Source organism: Gymnoscopelus braueri (assembly GCF_963280865.1).
Source record: "Gymnoscopelus braueri genome assembly, chromosome: 8".
Classification (NCBI taxonomy): Eukaryota; Metazoa; Chordata; class Actinopteri; order Myctophiformes; family Myctophidae; genus Gymnoscopelus; species Gymnoscopelus braueri.
In genome coordinates, this window is record NC_137609.1 from 25,960,904 (window position 1) to 25,984,232 (window position 23,329).

At 40.3% G+C, this 23,329-nt stretch overlaps 1 protein-coding gene across 1 annotated transcript in view; it reads left to right on the top strand.

Annotated features, from left to right (window-relative positions):
- gria3a (glutamate receptor, ionotropic, AMPA 3a) overlaps nucleotides 1-23,329 on the top strand; it is an 84,314-nt gene that overhangs the window by 24,600 nt on the left and 36,385 nt on the right. Inside the window, exons 4-6 of the mRNA XM_080435313.1 lie at nucleotides 9,500-9,687; nucleotides 22,458-22,511; nucleotides 23,011-23,172. Coding sequence (XP_080291439.1) covers nucleotides 9,500-9,687; nucleotides 22,458-22,511; nucleotides 23,011-23,172 — 404 coding nt within the window. The remainder of the gene's footprint in view (nucleotides 1-9,499; nucleotides 9,688-22,457; nucleotides 22,512-23,010; nucleotides 23,173-23,329) is intronic.

Consider the following 23,329-nt stretch of genomic DNA (forward strand, 5'->3'; position numbering starts at 1 on the left):
GTTACAGCTTACTTTTTGAGTTCAGACACTTTAAGGCCTGGGGATAGAAACGTCGCTGAGCCTGCTGGATTGAGAACCAATGCTCCAGTACCGTTTGCCAGATGGTAGCAGACACCCCAGCAGTGCTGAGGTGTCTGGGATCCTTGATGATCCTCTAGGCGTTCACCCTACCTACTCCTCTGGTTGTAGAGGTTGTGCATGACTGGCAGCTCAGTTCTGGTGATGTGCTGTTTTAAACACCCACTGTAGAGCCTGGCAGTGGTGTTTTGAGCATCTTCTTTACCATGCAGTGAGTTAGGGCACTCTCTATCGTGCACCTGTAGAAGTTGAAGAGTACCATGGAGTCCAAGCCAAACCTCTTCAGTCTGTGGACGAAGAGGAGCCGTTGTCTTGCCACTCTGACAGCCGTGGCCACATGATGTGATCAGTCCAGGTGTTCTGTGATGTGGACACAGAGGGTGGGGGTGCTCCCTGCAGTCTCCTTTAGTCCATGATCATCTCCTTTGTTTTTGACAGTAAGATGGAGGTTCAATGAAACCCTAAAATACTGCATCATTTTTGATAGAACAAAACAGGCAGCACACCAACTGCAATATTAATTGCAATTTGCAATGTTATTTACTCTTATTAATATTCCATTAATACTCATCTTTTCCATTTCTCTCTGCTGTTCTTGACAATAAAACGTATGTTATAGGGGTGTGCCGATATATCGTCCCGCGATATATCGCGATACGTTTTTGTGACGATATGTATCGTTTTGGAGAAAAAAAAAATATCGTTTTGAAAAAAAAAAACACGTTTTTTTTTTTCTTTTTTTTTTACAATAATAATAAGAGGTGAAAAGGGTGACAACATGTTTTTTTTTGGGGGGTCAGGTGTCACACTATTGCCCTATTTGGATTCAAAATGGCTATTGTAGCTGAAAAGCTACAAGTTTGCATGTCTGAATAATGCAAAAACAGAATTATTTGTTTGCATTTGCTTTTTTTCTCCCCCATATATTTTCATAATAAAAAAGTGCGTATCGTATCGAAATCGTATCGAAGTTGTGAGCCCAATATCGTATTGTATCGTTTCGTGAAATTAGTGTATCGGCACACCCCTATACATTATGTATGTTTTCTGATAAAACCTTCATCCTCCATGTGATCATAGTCATTTTCTGTCATGATTTTACAGTCACATACAGTAAGCCATGGTAGAGGACAAAGTGAAGGTTTCTCCTCTCTGTTGCTGTGCGTTCTGGTGTCAGCTCCTCACAGAAGAAAAACCACAAAGTTCAATAGAATTGAAAACAGCATGGAGGCGTAGGCTGGGGGAAAGAATGATGGAGTCAGCAAAGCCTTTGTGCCTCTCTCCTTCACCAGAATACAATAAATAGCACACAGGGCCAAGCACTGCGAGATGCACCAAATGTTACAAGCTTTATGACTTTTGGAGCTATCATTATTATCATTTACTTCCGCTCAGGTCTCAGTTTGCCATATCTTCTGTAACCCTACAACTTAATGTGGAATCGGGTGACTTATAGAAATCTTCTCTGCTTGATTAAGCGCTGTTCTGTTTATACCATGGCCCAAATGTCTCTCAGATGCCTCTCATCTATTTTAGAACACTTCCTTTGAGGGTCATCCATTAGAACAGTACTCTTTCTGCATTATGAAATGGATTGATCGAATACATGCTGCACAGTTCGCACAAGATGCAAGGCCATTTTATGTTTGTTTAAAGAAATCCCAGACGTGTTTTAATTTAATAAAATATATATATATTTTAACCAAGCTGTACATATTTTTAACCAAGACTCTGTACTCTTTAATTGAGACATTTTGCCCCTGACAATTTCAATGTTTTTTTAAACATAGTGGATTGAACACCAGATGCACCACCATCTTTATTCCCCCCATTTGATGGACATCATTCCAATGATTATTCCAATGATCTCTCTCCAGCGGGTGAGACATCAAACCTACAGATTGTAGCTTTAACAGATATGGTAAAATGAGAATAGCCAATGCCCTAAGAATCAACCAGCTCCATGCTCTTTACAGCTGGTCAGAGTAAAATATCTAGTGATGTGTGAATAACTAGAGATGCTCGCCTCAGTAGAACCCATACAGTATTCATAATTTTGTGTTATTTGACACTATACCTCTTACCTTCATCTGTCTCCAAGAAGGCAACATGGAAACATTTAGCTCTGAAAGTTAGCATAATAAAATATGCATACTGTACAAGTATGAGGTGTGTCTTCAAAATCAGTGAAGTGGCAGCGAGAGAGAAGACTGGAGGAGTGCAAATGTATGAAAGTGTCCTGTTGGCTGATGTTTCTTTGCATTTAAAATCAGGAGTTAAAGGGAGCTGACGTTGAAAAGGGAGTCGCATGCCGCATTGCGACTGGGAGTTGTTGATGGAAGAATTGTCCTTAAATTTGTTGCTGCACTGCCATTTCTCAGCCTGAATACCTTTATTTAGCATGCGCTTGCCTCACACACATAGCTTTCTATGTCACCACTATTGATGTTCTGCCCCTCTGCAGAACTGCTTTTGGGCTTCAAGAGTTTTAGAGCTTCTTCTAAAATAGGTTCAGTCTTGTCTTGTCCAAATTCCCCCCGGTGGTACACTGAGCTTCAGGCGACCTATCACAGCAACATACTGTAGGTCAGATGCCTGCAGGAGCGTTTTAAAGAGGCCACCATCTTCAGGGAGGGGGAGGAGCAACTGAGTTACAGTCAAGACTGCAGTGCACTGCACGCCATTGACCACATTCACAGAGCGTCATGATGTAAAAGAAAAATGGCTGCCATGTGAATATGGTCAGTGCTCAGCATTCAGGTGAGCTACTGCCCAAGACACAGGGGACAACAAAGCAAGCTATAGGGTGCAAAGTCAACTGTGTGAACACGATAACTTAAATCAGGGGTTCCCAAACCTTGTTTTTCCACACATTGTTAGCTTGTAGCTCTTCTATTTTCCCTATCTTTGAAAATATTTGAAAAATGTTGAGAATAACGACATAAAAAAGGAACACCATGTTGAAAGTGGTTAACAACATGTCCTTTAGATAACACTTTTATCTAAAATGTGAGTGCCTGTATTGTTTAGGGTGGATGAACATTGTATGAGTGATACCCCTGACGGTAGCAGTATTAGTGCTATGGTTTAAGGGTACAATTCTAAAACAACCACATTATTTGGATTGTCAGTACATCAATGTACTAGGCAGTGGTGTGTGGTGATAAAGCTGTTGTATGCTTGCCATTTACTCACTTAGTTTCATCATGGCCTTGGGTATATTGTGTGAGTGGGAGAGAGAGTGTGTTAAAGGTTCCCAAATACAGTATATCATAAAAATACTGTATTTGTTGGACTGAGACATTTTATGATTGAATGCGTAGGACTGCTGAGTCATACCATGATTCAAAGAAATCACCAAATCCATCATATTAAACAGTGGAGGTGCTGAGCCTATTGTACGGTTTCAAAGGTACAAAGCCAACCTAATCACTTTGTATTGTAATTTATTGTACTTGGTGATTGCACATTAGCGATGTTAAATGACATATTGATCTCTATCACAAGTCACTGTCTTTCAGGCTAATCGTCCCTGTTTATAACGACAACAAAAACACTGATAATGCACAATGAGAGGTCATGCATGTTGAATAGAGCAGCTAGTGGTTCTCAACCTTTTCAGGCCGTGGCCCCCCAAAATAATCATATTTGAACTGGGGACCCCCCCACCCTGACAAGCACTTGGAATTGTAGGAGTTGAGGCATTAGGTTCCACAGATAAATATTGTGAAAATAGCCGATCTACAAGCTGTGTGAGCTTTGTGAGCCTGTTTCTTATTTTATTTGACAATTTGGCCAGTGTTAGACCATTTTCTATAGTATAGTTTGTAGATTACTTTTGATGCAGTAATGCATTGCCTTTTTTCTTCTTTTTTTTAGGTATTGAAAAGGTCTTAAAAGTCCTTAAATAGTCTCTTCACTGTCATCTGGATTCCCCCCCAAAATCATGTGGGGACGTCCCCAACCCACAGGTTGGAGAACCACTGGAATAGAGCACCACCACATGAGTGAAGGACTGACTCATGGACTTAAAGGGTTATTTCACTTTCAAAAAAACTTTTGCTCATTTTATCGTCTGCTCAGGCTTTTGTGAACCCCCCAGACAGTTTTTAACTTGCTCGATTCAGTATTTAGATATTTGATATTCATTTTATCAGACACGCCCCCTTCCTATACAAACCCATTGTAACTTCAAACTCCATTTTAACCATGTTAAATTCATCGAAAACACCCGTCCTTGGTTCTGGTGACTCACCCTGCCCTCCTAATGCGTGAGGGGGCCGTGTTTTTCCGATTCATTTTTTCATTTATTTTATTTTATTTTTTTATTGTATTTTATTTTCTTCATTTTCCCAAAAAAATATTAAAAATAAATGAAAAAAGAAATTGAAAAAACACGGCCCCCTCACGTATTAGTGGGGCGGTATGAATCACCAAAACCAAGGACGGGTGTTTTTGATGAATCTAACATGGTTAAAATGGAGTTTGAAGTTACAATGGTTTTGTATAGGAAGGGGGCGTGTCTGATACAATGAATATAAAATATCTAAATACTGAATCAAGCAACTTAAAAACTGTCTGGGGGGTTCACAAAAGCCTGAGTAGACGATAAAATGAGCAAAAGTTTTTTTGAAAGTGAAATATCCCTTTAATGACTTTCACTGAGAATTAATTAATTAATTTTTCCTGCAAAAAAATGCATTCTCTACACTGCCAAGTAACAATATGCTCCAATTTTGGAACGAGTTTAGATTTTCAGGCTTGTCCTGTATAATCAGCTGTATAAAATGCTATGGATGGTTGACCTGTCGGCTTCTTCGCTAGGCACCATCTGTTTACAGAGTCAACTAAAACTCTTGAACCAAAGGTCATTGATTTTTGTAGTTTTCCCACAGAATGGTAACACATACAGTACTTCACTATTATTACAGCACTAACATTCGCTATTGACTTTGGATGACATGTGATACTAGTATGTTTGTGTATCATATTTTTCATTCAAATTATAGTTATTGAAGTTAAAGAACATTGAATGACTTTTTTGTAGTTTAGACGTTATCTAGCAATGTTTTAATAATATTATATTGTATTATCATTGTGCACCCACATTTTTCCCTGACAAGCTTGTATAAAGGTGGAAATCTGAAGCATGCTGCTTAGCATAGTGACAAAACATTTGTTCGTGGTGGTGGGGGGGGGGGGGGGGGGTAATTTCAGCTTACACTATACAACATCATGTCTCAGAATATGAAAAAATAGCAGATATTCACCATCTGGTTTTTCTTCTTTTTTTCCCTTCAATTTCCTTTGTGCTACCAGACATAGACTGTACAATATTCTGATCACGATATCATCTCATGATATCTGATGAATGTGTCTGTCTGTGTGACTTAAAGATGCTGGCCAATGATGGAATCAGCCCTAGACTCTTCAGCCAGACAACAAAAGCCTCATATTATTATATGTCATTAGAGGGACTATGCAACGCACATAGCCTGTTATTAACACATTCCATGCCAGACGTTAATCTCATAATGTACTCACCACCAGTGCCAACGTGTTATTGTTGTTTTTTTGTTTTTTTCACGTCGCCATAGACCTTGTTAAAATCCGTAAGATTGAGCTGTGCACTGTTTGTATACATCGGCATTCGGCGACATCTCACTGAATCTACCAGTGAAAACCACGTGTCAAACGGAGCTCCATTGTTGTAGTTAGAACGGTTTACGTTAAACAGTGATATGCGAGGAGAAAAAACTACAAGGAGAAAATGGAGTTTCAGTTTCGTCATTAGAACGAGGGCCGACGGGATCGGCAAAACCGGATCCCAAATAATTCTTTTTCCGGTGGTCAAACCGGAACCGGAAATGGATCAAAAAATTCCGAAAGTGCATTTTTGGTGATATCAACGCGAACCGGCAGTTCGCGTAGATCTACGCGATTGGCACGCTGCGGCTTTAAATAGGTTCGCGTAGATCTACGCGATTGGCAGTCAATGTGTTAATGTATTATTGAGTATTAAACATGCAGACATGCTCATCTCTATTCTCTCCCAGTTACGTCTGGTTTTTGAGCGGCTTATTGACCATATTTACCTGGTCAAAATGTCATTTTGTTCTTATGCTCAGGGGGTCGGGAAACCCCAACCCACAGGGGCCGCCGTGTGAATATGGTCCATCTGGAGAAGTATGCAGAGCTGCACTATTGTTTTTAAAGCCATATCTTGTTTGACTAATGTCTGCGGACAACATGCCTCGAAAAGAAATCCAAGATAAATATTTTTTATAAATCTGATAACATTGTAGCGGACGGGGTGAAAATGTTTTAGATGACGTCATTTCCGGGTGTACTCTCTCGAAGTCAAGGCATCATTCATAGATTCTAGCGTAATCACTAAAAACACCAGATGACGTAATATTACGTCATTGGCGGTCAAGTGTTGGATTTGAGATGACGTAATATTACGTCCATGGCAGTCAATGTGTTGTTAATACAAACATGGATTGGAATGGCTGAATGGAATTAGATATGGAAGCTAATTAAAATTGTGATATCTGAATATAAGTACGTATATGACCCACTGCTGCCATTGCCAGTTATAGATTTCGGTTTCCACTTCTACAGTGAAATATAATACTGTATGAATTAAAAATATATAGAAAACAAATATGAACTGAGTGACTGCCAGAGTTAAAACATCGTCTATAGCTGCCCTTGCCAGCGATTCCGAGCGTTTTCAGTAACCTTTGAAAAATCATTGAAATTTTTTCTTCACAACGATCCACCCGCCGATCGCTTTAAAAGACGTAGGGGGTCTCGGAGAATCGGAGAATGAAATTGTGCCGCTGCGATAATCCATTCCATAGTTATGGGCCGTTTAATGTAGCTTGTTTTAGCCAAAAAGCAACAGAAAGCAGAGATTTTTTTTATAAATCCTATAATACTAAACGAAACCAGCTCCATTTTGTTGTGATCACGTGATCTTTGGCTGTGCTCTTCATCATCATCATCATCATCATGATTCACAGGCTGCGGAACAGCGCCCTCTAGCGTAAACCACTGAAAACACCACATGAGGAGTGAATGGAGGTGTGAGCCATGGGTCAAATGACGAGTATACTCATCAATGGCAGTCAATGAGTTAAAACGGTTTTGTGACTGCTCCACAAAATTAACAATAAATAAGGAGAAATGAAACTCTTTATTTTTTAATACTCAAGCCTCATAACCATTGGTTTAAGGTACTCTGCAGCCTCTTACAATGATATACAACCCAAAGGAACATATTTTACTCTACACTACTTTGTCACAATGTACAATAAATCGATGACAAGATTAGTAACCCGGTATGGCTTCTCTAAAATACTGCTCTCAGAGAATTCCTTTCCAGTGGTAACAGGTTTGCTGTACTGAAACAGGGTTTCGCATACTGTAGCTACTGTGCTACTGATGGCCAAGCTTCATCTACTTCAATGTAATATTCAGCGTCAGTACTCATATTCATCATTTTATTCAATCAGCAATTGTATCACTGGCTAGAATAAGCAATAGTCTAGTAATCTATTGTGTGTTCGGTGTCTATGGGATCATGTACTATCACTGACTGCATGTTCTTTTCTGTCTAGGTTGATAGTACGTAAAGCAGCATGTTTCAGAGACATTCTGCACATCGCTTGGCAGATAATGGAAATATGCAAATTTCTGATTCATGTTGTCTGTTCATGCTCTCTTTCATGCTCTCTTTGGTTGATGAGCTCCACATTTTTATTTTGTATTTATCGCACTGCACAGTGTTATTAGATAATATTCACATTGTGATTAGGCTCTTGCCCTTTAAAGGGTCATTGCACTGATAATGACTCAGTTTTCATGAATGCATTTCATCCTATAGTTAATTCTTATTCCTTTTGAAAGCCTTAAAGCCACAATGCTGTATTGACTTGGTGGACCACATAAATGGGGATTTGACAAACCCTCTGATTCCTTCTTTATGTAACCCATTAATATAAAAGACAGTTCTGTTGTGTTTTAATGTTTGTAAACATTACAAAAAAACATCAGTTTCAAATATTCTCAGAATTCATTGGCATATTGATCAAAGGTCCAGTCCATTTTTTGGAGAGTGAAGAAATATGATTTACAAAAAGTATAGACAAATTATAAATAAATGAAGCCAGAGTTGATGAAATTATGATGATGTAGTTGTTATGGTTGCAGAAGTTTAACATTCATCACAACTTGGCCACATTCTGCCACTGTCCCATTCAATTAATTTTCTGTCACTTCAGCCTGATCATCCAAACTGTGTTTTTAAAATCCTGTACGTTTCACCCAGACATTGTAGGGAAATCAAATATTCCCCACAGCTGAGATTTGAATGAATCAGATTAATTCATTATTCACACAGTGAGACAGCCAGAACATTAAAAGTCTAAATGAAATCATATGAAATTAAATAGCTCTTGCCAGCTCCCAGGCACTGGTGGATTATTTCTGTGAAGCCCAGTCACTGCCACGATCATGGAATTTGAACAAAATTACACTAAGTGGACATCCTTGAGGCATTAAGCTTCATTTAACATTTTCATGGATGTTTTTTGGAATGGAACTTAAGCATTTTAACAAGAACCACAAAAGTATTTTGGTATTCTTGCTCATATTTAAAGGGCATAATTCAGATGAGCAAAGTGCTCCAAAGACACAGTACATGTACAAAAGAATGTAAAATTCAAGTATATTTTACTTGAACACAATTTGTGTTTGAGAGATTATACCTCCTAAAGCGCTTTCACTTCTGCCCACACAAATACAAATAGTTGCACCATCTGTCATACAAAATATTTGCCCTTGCAGCTTCCTCGTGTCCTGACGGCTGCACCCCACAACTGACACTGTCCTGGGTAGGCAGCTCAGCCTGACAGAGATCTGTGCTCCGAGGAGTGCACTTTTCTAGTTATAATATTGAAATACCACATTGACTAAAATACTGGAAGTAATGGATGCGGAGTAAGTCATCCATAAGTTTGAGAATATTTTCCTTGTTTTCAATAATGGCATTTCCTTGTTTACATTTTGTTTCATGTCACTAAACACAACCGTTAGCTTGGATGTCTCTAGCACAATGTCAAGACAATTATCCAAAAACAGACAGCCGGCTGCAGGCTTCAGTTTTAGCCAGACTGTACAGATAGATAAATGATCCAACCATGTCTAAATGGATCAGCGACTAAAATTAATACTGATAACCCAAAACGCTGGTCAATCTTTATTGTTGATTTTCTTCATGTATTCTTTCAGTGTTGAAAAACTGAACATTGTGTTAGAAACACCCTGTATAATCCTTGGAGCTTTTCTTTATGACGTGACTACAACAATGGCCCCATGGTGCGATATGTGACTGAACACTCCTTGTCCTCCTCAGGTTTCTCAATCCTCCAGGCCATCATGGAGTCAGCTGTGGCTAATAACTGGCAGGTGACAGCGCGCTCAGTGGGGAACATTGTGGACCCCACAGAGTACAGACGCATCATTGAAGAGATGGATCGCCGGCAGGAGAAACGTTTCCTCATCGACTGTGAGGTGGACAGAATCAACGCTATTCTGGAACAGGTATCTATAGTCAACACTCTGAAACAGTGAAAGTGATGGTTGTACACCATCAGTGCTATGTAGTGCACACCATGAAAAAACAATGGCTTCCTCCTTTCCTGTGTGAGGAGCTGTATTTTTGATATATATATATATATATATACTGTATATTTTCATTTAGATCTAATCTCTCAAGAACAGATTCTGCTCTCCGCTTGAATCTGTCGGGGGGGGTTCGTCATAACGTGTACGCACTGGCCTATAAGTGGGCGTGCCTTCAGATCAGGAAGCAGGTCGCGCTTTACCCAATCAAATGTAGTGGGCGGGATTTACTGTCTGTGCTCTCGCTTCCCACTAAAAACAAACGGAAACTCATTTAACAATAGCGTCCTCGGAGCAGACAAAAGCACGGAAAGATATTCACATTTTAACTTGCTCTTTCATCATAGAAACAAGTGGGCCTATAACCAAAACGATCCATGTTCTCTGGGAGAAGTGGTCTTAGTGTTCCGTGTAGAAATATTATTAGTGGGAATGAAAACATAGTCGCACCACCAGAAGTGAAAGGCTGAAGGCAGACCAAAACCCTGGTTTCCTTGCGCACAGGTGCTTCATTGAGCCCCCCCCCAGAGCCAAGTGAAAGAGTAAAAAACAGCAGAGGGCGCTGCTTTTCCTTTTTTATTTGGCGATGGGTTCCCAGATTGAGATAGAACTAACACACAGGAAACAACGTGTCTGTTGGTGTACATCTTCAAACAAACCTCTCTGAGAGTATCTTTATCTAGCCTGCGGTACTCCATGCGCTATTCTTATTCAATAGGCTTTAAGCACCTGCTGTTCCATATTCACCATTATGTCCAATTATATCCTCTTAAAGTAAGGCGTTCTCTTGTCTCTCTCTGTTCAACATTTCCTTTCTACTACCTCCAAGCATGTTTGCATCATTAAGGACTTACTGTAGACCTTAAAACTGGAAGACATTGTTCAAATAGATAAACAATGAAATTTAACGAAGGCTTGTTTGTTGTTTTTGTTGTTAACATTGTTTGAGCTTACCTGGACTTGAAAGTCCATTCATCCGTGTTTCTCTAAGTGTTCAACAGCTGTCATTTTGCTCGGTAGTTGTTGATTCAGAAGTATTTGCTCATTTGTGCTGTGCACAGCGGCCTCCTTTAGATGTACAGTATGCTGTATCAGTGCAACATTCATTGTTAGTTTGTAGTTGCCATGGTGACGTAAGGACATGGTTAAATTGTGGTTAAAATTTTCGAATGGAATTTATTTATTGGAGATAGATAGCCGCTTCAAATCCTTGACAACTGCTTTTTTTTCTGATATTCAAGTTGTCATTTGTAACTAAATGATGTCAGGATTGATGTCAGGTCTTTCCTTTGGGCAGCTAATTTATGTCTCAAACTGACTACTACACATGCAATGCAATGTTTACTGATTCTTAACACCAAATACCTGTAGACATGTGTGTGTCTCTGTACTGTACTGTGTGTGTGCATGTCTGTGGCTTCCATTTTCTGTGTGTGTGTGTGTGTGTGTACTCATTTGAACCATTTCTCCTTTGCTGATACAGTAAGTACAGTATATATAATCTCTCATTATTATTGGCTGAAGAGTTTTACTGTGAACCTTCACTGCAGCTTTGGGGCCATATAACTCTCTAACCCTGAGGGATTTTTTAAGGGACAGCCGAGAGCTCTGGTGAGAGGAGAACTTTATTGTTCTCTCTTCTCATCACTGACACCCACAATGTTCCATAGAACACCAGAGGTCCACATACATCTACGTGTATCTCCATATAATGGGCATGTGACGTACCGATTTACGCTGATGTCAGGCATGTCCATAATTGGGCTGACAATGCGGTGTGAAGTGTGCTACAGACAGACACCACCCGCCAGCTGCCACAACTTGAACACAAATTAGTTGTTAGTAATTATTGTTAATAATTAGCAATTTGTTCCTGATCTGACTGTGAGTCACATCTAAAAACCAGACAAATGATGTGGCATTCAGTCACAATGTCTTGTTTGTATGTACTGTAGACCAAGTGTGGTTGGTGGCTATACAGCAGCCATCTGTCTGTCAGACCAGCACCTTGAGTAGCAGTACGTGTCCGGATATCTCAAGGACGATTTCTTCCCTATGTGAGCTGTCACATCAACACGTACTTTACCATTATATCCGCTCCTAGTGTAAGTAGGACACACTGTCCCATAACAGCAACAACAATCATCCTACTATAAATAGCCTACCCTCCTAGCCTGAGGGAAGAGCTCTCACAAAGAGCCCAAACACAACTGAGATCACTCAGACATCAGTGAGAACCATTTTTGACACAAATCTTTGAGTGGTTGTAGGACTGGAGGTCACAGTTATTATTTATCCCATCACAGATTATGGGCAGCAATGATAGTCCCTGCCACATCCGTACCCTAAACATAACCAAACCAAACCAAACCAAACCCATGCCTAAACGTAACCATTTTTAAATCAACTTTACAATCCGGTTTGGCAGGCGAATCACAATGCTTCTGCCCATAACAGCAGTGAGACCCTCAATAATGGCACAGGGACAGTGAACCATGTTTTAGATCTCTTACACGAACATACTTTCTTGCAAAATCCTCTTTTAGTTTTAGTTTTCTTCTGTGAAAATGTTTTTGATATTGGTTTCTTGTTGAGCTATGTGCACATGTACTGTACATGTGCGTGCATACATACTGTACCATAATACATGTACAGTACATGCAGATTCCACACACAGACTCACTGTTTTAATGCGTGCATACATATACACATGCACATACATACATACATGCACGCATGCGCACACAGCAGTTGCTAATTAATATTTGGAGGCAACAATGTGCATTAGTCTTACATTTGTTTACATTTCTTGCAGGATACTGTGATACAGACAAGTACATACATCAGTACCTTCGCAAGTACCCACAAGGATACTTACCACATTATGTGAATGTGAACATGTGTGTACGTACTGTATAGGCCTACAGTAGATCGATCCCACACCCATTTACATACTCACGGATACACCCGACTCACACACATACATGCACATTTGCCCCAAGGTTATTTATGTACACGGCCAGTCACCATGTAGATCACATTTATGCATAAATGTGAATCTGTTGCACATGCACATACTTTAAGCCTCATCCCCTTCATTTCCCTCCCTGGTGAGTAATCTACCCCTCCCCTTCCCCCCAGTTAGCCCCCCCCCCCCTCCCCCCCCCCGCTCCCTCTGGCAAACAGCTTAATCTTTTTTTGTTTTGCGTCCAGGCTTAATATCGACCCAATCAATCTGACATTTTCTTATTTATAATTAATATGCTGATTATGCCAAACGTCAACCATTTGTACTCAGACTACCATTTAACTTTGGTATATTTGTCAATAAGAGAGTAGTGCTTTATTTGATTTGGGTGCTGTGGGAATTATTCCTCTCCTATGGGCCCTGTTGGTCTGTTGGTGACTTAAAAAGTCAGTCTGTTTCATCCCCTCCAGTAAAGACTGGTCTAAGACTTGAAGAACTGGGCCTATAGGTGAAGACCAAGAGTGACATAGAGCCCTTCTTTTCCAAATACTTTTCATCAATAATAGAGGCGCAGTCGACTGCAATCTTGTGCATAGGTGCAGTCGGCCTCTGTGTGTGTGTGTGTGTGTGTGTGTGTGTGTGTGTGTGTGTGTGTGTGTGTGTGTGTGTGTGTGTACCCACTATACACATGAGAGTGTATGAGCAGGGAGGGAATGGGAGAGAAAGGGAGAGCAGAGTGGGAATTGAGCCATGAGGTATAAAGCATCCTCTGTGGTGCTGAGGATGGAACATTAGAAGGGCTACATGCCCAGTGGACGTCTGGAATTCCACACCCAAAGGGAGCATAGTACAATAGTAAAATGAGATGTGTCTGGACTGAAATGACATCGGTGTAGAGGTAATGTAATCCTGAACGGTAGCTTTACATACCGACTTGCATTACAGAGGAAATTATTTTAGTAGCATGACATATCACGTGAATAATTTAGCATAAACATAAACTATGAGGGTACATATACTAGTATATGCTAAAAGCTATATCATGTTACTGTTAATGAAGTCATTAATATTATGTTCAGACTAGTTCAGTAGACGATAGATTGTGTTTAAAACATTATGTTTGGTCCCATGTAACTGATATTTCTAATATCTCTAATTGGTCAATAGAAATGCCGAATCTGTAGGTGGCGTAGTTGAGTGATTAAAAGTTTCTCCGTCTGGTGGGTATATTGTATTTTCTGCCGAAAAAAAATATTTTACACACAGGAGAACACCCGATCGTCTTTGTTTTGGTGAGTAGCGAATGTATTTTTTATTTTTTACTGTGCAACCGGGTCAATGACAAAAATATAAGTACGGTCAGAAAGCGTTAAGTAAAACTAATGCTAATACGCTATGGACCTGAACTAGGTAACCGGTAAAGAGCAGAGCACATTTATTGAGGACCAAAATATTAAAAAGCAATAGACTAAAATGGCCTTTAGATTAGAGATTACTGCACACGGCACGTACTGTATTTACTGTACGGGTGATTGTATAATCAACTGCAAATATGTCAATTATAATAAGTATTATACAACAGCACCTACAGTATGTGTATTGTGATTGCTGACAAAGATGTGTCACAATAATATTTATTATATGTAAGTATTTATTTAGTGCTAACATTACACTGTACAGTGTACTTCTAAATGGTCCAGTTCTTAAAAAAAAATACATAATGTTCTTAATGTAACATTTAATTTAAATAAATCTTATAGGCTATAACAATAGGCTTTAGATACAGATCCTGGAAGGTAGTAAGGGTGTAACTGTTTGCTCTCAGAGCCTTGTCTGTTTTGTACACATCATAAGTATATATTTCAGGTCAATTCGTCATCAGTTGTCAACATATTTAGGTGGAACATGTTGAAGTGAATGGTGAAAAGTGAGGCTTGTCACTTGTGGTTCAACAGGAGCAAGATGACAAATTGTTCTTACAAAGGGAATACTCAACAGTAGGAAGGGAGTAAAATCACTGGGGTGTAAATCAAGTGCAACACTGTGCCATGGCTCCTGTGTGCTTAATTAGAATAGATTCTCCTTGGAGTACTTAGGCTAATGGTCTTGTAACCCAGCACAAAAAAAATGAAATCACATCTAGACTTACTGGTCCAGACAGGGGGCGGGGGGGAGACCAAGGATTAAGATAAGTGAGACCTATGACAACTGTTGTCCCAACCCCTTACCTGTTTCTACTCTCTCTTGCTCTCTCTCTCTCTCTCTCTCTCTCTCTCTCTCTCTCTCTCTCTCTCTCTCTCTGCTCTCTCTATGCCATGGTATGAGTTGGAGCTTTAACTCTTTCACTGCCAAGAGTATTTTCATAAAGTACTCCCCCAGTGCCAGCAATTTGCGTTTTTTTTTTTTTTTTAATTTTGTAATTTTTCATTCAAATAAATCTGATTGGGTTTTTAAACCCATAATACAGTTCTACCAGTAGAGAGCAACATATCGACACATTGATGACCTCGCTGGCTCACTCGCCCCCTCCCAAACAGGCTCACGTCACATCCGGTCATAACCGGATGTTGACATTTTTGACAATCGTTGATCGGGCTAAATTACGATGTGATACACGACTACGATGACTGATCGTCACCCAGACCAAAGAGAGTAGACGTGGACCTCTCCGTTCGTTTTTTATACCGTGTGAAAAACTGTGACTTTCCCTATTCTGGCCGAAAATGACCGCAGGAAAAAAATGAGAACCGGAACCCAATGAGTCTGAAGGAGTCAGGAAGCGAAAGTGATCATGAAAAATAAACCACAGTCAAAAGTAAAAACTCGGGATTTCTCGTGCTGGCAGGGAGGGTACTCGGGAAAAACTCTGGATATCTCGGGGCGTGGCACTGAGAGAGTTCATTTCTAGGTTCTATGTATGTACTGTATGTGTGTCATTACTATATAGTAGATGTTATGAATTATTATTTAATTCGTATTCTTTCACTTTATTTGATGCGTTAAATGCTACAAACTATACACGTGAAGTAAAACAAGGAACGATTCAGCACAAGGCCTTTTTTTCTGGTGCCTATAACCGTTCCGTGTGCTCCTGTTTTGCTGCTGTGTCCTGCTCCTGAGAGGCACCCGACTGTCTATCAAAGCTGATGCACAGTGGGACCTCCTTGTTGCTATAAATACTGGGTATTATTCCCTGCTGAATCACTGTCACACCACTAATGGATTTATTTACATTTTGAGTTCTTTGTATAATGCAGCCTTTTAACCACTCATTATGGACCAGGGTGTCCCTATTTTGGGTATGTGAGTCATTATATGTGAAAATAAAAACAAAAACAATTCTGAAGCGGAACATAGCAGATCTACAAACTCACAACATGTCACAAGGCAGCACATTGTGAGCTTATAGATCAGCTCTTTTCTCTAATTGTCTTGCGACGAAGTACATAAGTGGTATAAGTGGCTTATACCTAAAATGATGGGCTGAGGATGTATCCATATCCACAGCAGTGACATCAGTGCTCCATTCTTTTAAATTCTGGTCACAGACAGACACTGCTCGTGTAAAAAGAAAAGAAAGAAAAAAAGATCATTGTGGTGATTATCGTTGCCATTTTCCTTATAGTGCAAATATAAAAGCACATTGCAGTTAATGACACTTTGTGATGTTCAAGAAGTCTTGTAGTGCCATATGCCTGATTTGTGTTGTAGCTCCCCTCTCTCTTTCAAATTGTAATTATACTTTAATCAGTTCTTCCTCCCTCCATGTTTTTGAGGAAAATGTTTTCAGAGTCTCTCTCTCTCCCTCTCCCCCATCTCTCTGTCATCGGGAATCTCCATATATGGACATATGATATCATTCACAACAGAAACCATTGCCTAATTGCTTCTGTTAGAATTTGTTTTACCTAAAACAATTAGGTTTTAGGTTGATTTGCACTGGATTTGCACTGGATTTAACTTGGGCAAACACGCCCATGGGTATCTCCATATATAGGCAGGTGACGATTTGCGCTGATGTCGTACATGACTTTATTTGGGCTGATAACACGACGCTTCTCTCCATCGTTACAACGGGTACTGCATAACCCCACACACACACACACGCGCGCGCACACACGCACACATATATATATATACATGTACATACATACTGTATAAAGCTGAGACACACATCCTTGGCCTATTTGGTTTGAATTCAGGTGACACAGTTTCCTCTCCATGCTGTTTATAGAAATGTCACACACTGCTGTATACTATGACTTTGAAAGCTGATTGAAGACCTTACCCACTTGAGTATTTAACCACATAGGTTGCACATCGCTGGGAACAACAATATCCTTTTTCTTTTGCACCCCCCTACCTGCTTGGCACTCAGTATCAAGGGTTGGATGGGGGGTAAGTCCCTATGACAGACTAGCGTCATGTCCAGGGGATGTACTTGTACATCATGGCTGCGGGGTGTACTTGTACATCAAGCTGCCTCACGCTACAGAAACAGGAGATAGGCTCCTGCTCTATGGGTCACATGGCTCGGCAAGGCTTACTTCTTTAACTGGAGGTTGAAAATCTGTGCATATGCCCTTTCTGTTCTTTTTTTTTTTTTTATGCGGTAGTTACGGGAGTTTACACCAGCATTGTTCTTGTGAAGAACTTTTGTATTATAATTTCCATCTAGGCAAATTAGGCGAAAAACGGTTGCCACACTTACAGTATGTACTCAAGCAGCCAGTCTATGTAGGGCAGCTTCACCACTGAACACCACATACAGTAGTGATTTGTGAAGCAGCTTCATTGTCCCTGCCAGGAGGCTCGAAAGCGAGGGATTCTGTTTTAGCTCCTGTGAGTCTGTCTGTCTATGAACAGCTAATCTCAGGCACTGTTGGACTGATCAACGTGAAACTTAGCAGAATAACCTCTGCCCCAAATTTTTCAAATTGTCTTCATGGTGGCTCTTGAACTGTAGGTTGTACAGTTAAAAATCTTTTTCCCCTGAAATTCTTGGATCATGTCACAACTCCCCATATTGGCCACACCCATACTTTTCACAGGCCACACCTTCATCTTTTCACATTCCCTTCCAATTGGCTACTATTGCCAGGAGACTTTGCACACACACTGCCAGTAGGTCAAGGAAGAATCTCCACCCCAAATGTTTCAAATCAGCCTCATGGTGGCGCTATAGTAGCCATTGGATCATGACTAACTCCACATACGAAACTCCACATATACAGTATACAGAAGGCCATTTGTGCCATTTAACCTTTTCTTCAAAACACTACTCCTACAAACTGTGTCCAAAACTCAATAATCGGAACATAATATCTCTGGAGTCATGTGATCAACATGTATCAGTCAGATTTAGCAGATTCCATTCGAATTGGCTATGACTGCCTTCCAAATTTTGCGGCCCTGGATAGGCAACCAGGCCTGGCGCGGATCTGCACTCCGAGGAGCGCAATTTTCTAGTTCACAAACTGCACACATACTGTAGTAACTTACTACCAATAGCTGGAGATTGGACAGGGAGGTCACACCGTTGTTAGACTAATACTGTACGTATTGTTTAATTTAATATTTTCTCTTCTGTTCCTGAGCCCAAATGTTCTCGTCCAACTTCCTTCTCCGTTCATTGGATCCTGTGCCAGCTTCATGCCTTACCTCCTGAAAAACATAGATCAAAGATCGTTCATCACTTCAGTTCTAATTGAACTAATTTAAGGGTTTAGTTAGCACTGAAGATGTGTCAGTTTCCCTTGGAAGCAGTGGCCTACCAGACACAGCCAAAATGACTGCTAGGCTCTTCCTTTGTGCTGCACACTCCACAAGTACTGTACTATACCACTCTGAGGGGAAGAAATGGTTTGGCTTTATTGTGTTTTGTAGGATTTTTTTAGACTGTATGCTTTAAAATGTATACGGAGCTACAACTGATTAACTAAATGGCAAACAAATCCCATAACATCCCATTTTAGTGTTTTTACATGCTCACTTTGAGTTGCTCGGGACAGAGTGTGAACTTCATGGGTGAGTGCTGATGACTCCTGAGGCACAGTCATTGTTCAACAGTCTCCTGCTTGTGCTATTACTCCAGGGCACTGTGTCCCAAACAGTGGGTTGGGACACAAGTCGCAAATAACCATTCATTTTTTTACGTTTCCAAATAAAAACAAGTCGTCCCCCCCCCCCAACAAAATGAATGTACAAAAATCTGAATAAAAATGTCAGCTGACATTTTCAAAAATAATTTAACTAATAAAATTAAAAAAAATGAGTATAGTGAAAAAAAGCAGACCTGCAAGCTCACAACACATTTTAAATATGGCTCAATTGGTTAATTCATGAAGTAATTTTGTAATTTTGGGTCCCGGGGGAGACACTAAATGTATCTTTTGGGTCTTGAGACGAAATGTTTGGGGACCACTGGTTCACTGTTACTCCCTCTTACAGTACATGGATGAATAGCACACAGAAAGCTTTTCAATACAATTTGTAAAACAACAAGTGGAGGTGGAGGTATATCGTATATGCAATCATCCAGCCTACCTGAGAGGAAGGTAATAGGATTCATCGTTGAGATAGCGTGAAGGTCCTGAGCAGGGCTAACCTTGCAGGATCAAGGACATCTCTCTCCAGAGGCAATTAAGACATATTAAAGCAAGACTAAAACAGGAGCTTCTGAAGGGTGGGCATGTGAACGGAAGGACAAGCAGCATCTGTGCAGATACTGTAGGAGCCACTGACAATTTGTGACAATATATTTTAATGTGATTGAGAAGTGACAACTGATTAAGCGGACGGACTCAGGGATGATTTTTTTTTTTGCCTGGCTCTAAGGCCCGGGCTACACGTGTATGGATATTTCCCTCCTCCGTTAAAAAAATATCCCTGTCCACACAACAAAAATATTTCTGTCCACATGTCAACACATTAAACACAGGAGCACATCCCTGATCAGCAGCAGGTTTAAATGTTATATTTGAGTTTATATTTACATTTATTTAATAAATGAGGGGCCAAATACCTACAATATTTAATATTTACAGGTAAAGAAATACCAATTCTGGATGAAAATGCTGTTCGTCTGATGCGCTGGTGATGTGGATCTATAGCAACCAACAGCAGTGAGGTTTCTGTCACTGACTGACTGTAATATAGCTACAGTACAGTGTACAGTACATGGTGTGCACGTGCTTTGGCTACAGTCTGATTATGTTGTATTACTGGACTGTACTGTGTGTGTACAGCCTGCACGTGAAATTCACTACCTGCGTGGAATTTATTCTGTGCGTAATATGCGGCTGGAAAACGCCTATTGTTCATTGTTCCAGCTACATCCCTGGTTTTAACTGACTTTTCCCCTGCACCACAGACACATGAAAGATGAATGTGATAACTATGGTAATTACTTATCCTTATCAGATTTACATGCAGAGTGAAGATGCTTATAAAAGGTGGATTTGAACCAACTACCTTCATAGTAGTAGTTTATCTACTTGAACAAGTTCTGTATCTTGCCTTGCCTTGTATCCAGTGAAGAATTAGAACCAGGCACAACTCATCCCTGTTTTTTATCCAACCTTCTGGTTACAAAATTATAAGCTGAGCCCCATACTTGTGAACGGCATTCAGTTTTTTACAACATGAAAAACGCATGCCACACTACTCAACATAGTATACTATGACAAACATAATATACTATGTTGTCAAAACCCTTTCAATGGTCAAAAAACATGTAAAACATGTAAGTAAAGCAGAGTCACTTAGACAAAAAAAAGAAAGAAAGATGGGAACAGAAGAAGTGGATCATCTTGGTCGGAGTATAAGACCTAAGTGAACAACAATTTCAGTTCACATATTGTAGCTTAGACGTGTTAAATACTCTAAAACTGAGACCGCTGGAGAGGCAGGCGCTCAAATTCCATCCAAAGGGCACATCGAACAATATTTCAAAACATACACCAAGGTCGGAGCCAAGTCCTGGCAAGGTTAATAGTTGGATTGTGTCATGTACACAAAAAAAATGTGGGTGTTTTTTGGGGTGGTCCCTGCGCCTGCGGGCACATTACCAGTCCAGTCAGAGAGCTCCTGCTTTAATAACCTCAAATTTGTAATCTGCTTTACCTCGTAGTTGTTCCTGTAATATTCTCTATATACTTTATAGTTCACCCAAAAAAAATCTTATTTTCTATCAATTGCACACCCCATGAAGCATTGAATTCATGGAGACTTTTTTGTTTTTGTCGCATTCCTAAGCCAATAATTTGATTACCGGCTCAGGAATGCATCAAAAACTAAATAATCTCCATGAATTCAAGGCTTCATGGGGTGTGTAATTGATAGAAAATTTGTAATTTTTCGGTGAACTATACCTTTAATCTACTGTATTTAGGCAACGATTTATAGATGGAGGGAGTGTGTCTTCACACACTTAAGCAGGCTTGAAGCTGCAAAGCATAACGAGGGGGAGGCCAAGAATCACTTCATCAGGTGAAAACTGAAACTGGCCGGATCGCTGGTCTAGCGGTCCGGGCACTTAGGCTCTGATATACATGTGTTTTGCCAAGTCCCGGAAAAGACGCACTGTGATTGGCCAGTACAGTCACTTTGATTGGCAGTTGTGCCGAACGCTCACCCTAAAACATGAATTACGATACTGTTAAAGCCCACGTTAAAGCACATGGGCTTTAACTGAAGACGTGTCTGTCCCGTGTGCATGCACATTGGGGCTAACAGTCCCTCTGTGTTTTTGCTGTGGTGCGCTGCATATTTGTTTGTGGGTGGTGCATCATAGTTAACAGTCTCTATGTGTGATTGTGTTTTTGTGCGTTGTGTCGGTCATTGTGTGTGTTCCTATTCACCTGTTTCCTAGGCTGTGTGTTTTCCACTTCCTGTCGATTTCATTGGATATCATTGGTCATCTGACCAGTTTCATTGGATTTCATTGGATCAAATCGACAGGAAGTGGAAAACACACAGCCTAGGAAACAGGTGAAGAATTGTAAAACTGGTGTTGAACGACACATGCTCTAAAGAGCCCATTAGCTTGACAGCTTGCACCTGATAAGCTAGTTCCAATCTATAGCCTTGTGGACATAATCCTATAGCTTGGACGGACGGTAGGTGTGAAGTAATGAAAAAATATTCAATATGGCGCTCATTGCTCCAGTAGTTTGTGAGATTAGCTGTGGACACACAGACACATGACATACACACAGACAAACAGGGGTGAAAACATAATCTCTGTCCCCGGCCTTTGACCTGGCTGAGATAAAGATGTGCGTGTAAGAGCACAGGCAGCTGCATTATGAAAGAGAAGTTTGCCTGAGCCCTGACCTTATTTTACATGTTGAAGTTAATGAAAAGGAACAAGCACTGTCATCACAGACTCACTCTCTCTCTCTCAGTCTCTCTCTCTCTCACTCTCTCTCTCTCTCTCTCACTCTCTCTCTCTCTCTCTCTCTCTCTCTCTCTCTCTCTCACACACACACACACACACACACACACACACACACACACACACACACACACACACACACACACACACACACACACACAACCTCCCACAGCGTTTTCAAATTGCTCTCTTTCTTGCTTCTCTTGCTGTCTCTCTCCTGCCCATTCTTTCTTGTGCACAACCACACATTAGAAGCCATTGAAACTCTTTGTTCGTACATAGATTGCGGTTAACATGGCTTAAACCTGTCTGTTTACCTTGTAGGCTGTGATCATCGGGAAAAATGGCAGAGGTTTCCACTACATCCTTGCCAACCTGGTAAGAACTTATATCGTAGCACAATCCCACACAAGTTACAACCCAAACAAACGCAACACCTTTCAGAGGATCTACATTAACTATTGTGTACATTGCCAGAATGTACAGTGTTTTATATTTGTGATGATATTGTTTTTTGGTGTTATTTTTTAATGCTATGTTGATGAATTGAATATATAGGACCTCAATGGAAACAAGTCAACTGGACGTTTTTGTGTGATCCTTTTAGACTAAGTGTATGACTGTACTCGTGCTGTTTGCATTTATGTTTAATAATATTCAATCAATCAATCAATCAAAATAAACTTTCAGTAGTTCACTGAACAAACATTAACTTTCAGTAATTTGCGCTCTCAGAAAACAAGAACAGAACAGTGAGTCTTTGTAACAACTAAACACATCCCTACCTGAACATTTATTGCTTTACATGCTGCAGAGTTAGCCTAGTATTTCATGGACTTTTACAGTATATCTGACCAGCTGTGCTCTTTGCTCTCAGGGCTTTTCCAACATGAGCCTGGACAAGGTTTTCGCTGGTGGAGCTAACATCACAGGCTTCCAGATCATAAATCCAGAAAGTCCCATCGTCCAGCAGTTCCTCCAACGCTGGGAACGCCTGGATGAAAGAGAATTTCCTGAGGCGAAAAACACTCCACTGAAGGTCAGCAAGGCATAGCTGTCAATGTTGCACTCTCTCTCGCCTTTTTCTCCAGAGTCCAGTTATTTGTTTCTGTTCACAGGCTATACAAAAGAGGGTAATGCTTGGCTCAGATATTTAATAGTAGTTTATTTTCACAAACATATATACAATAGCTAGT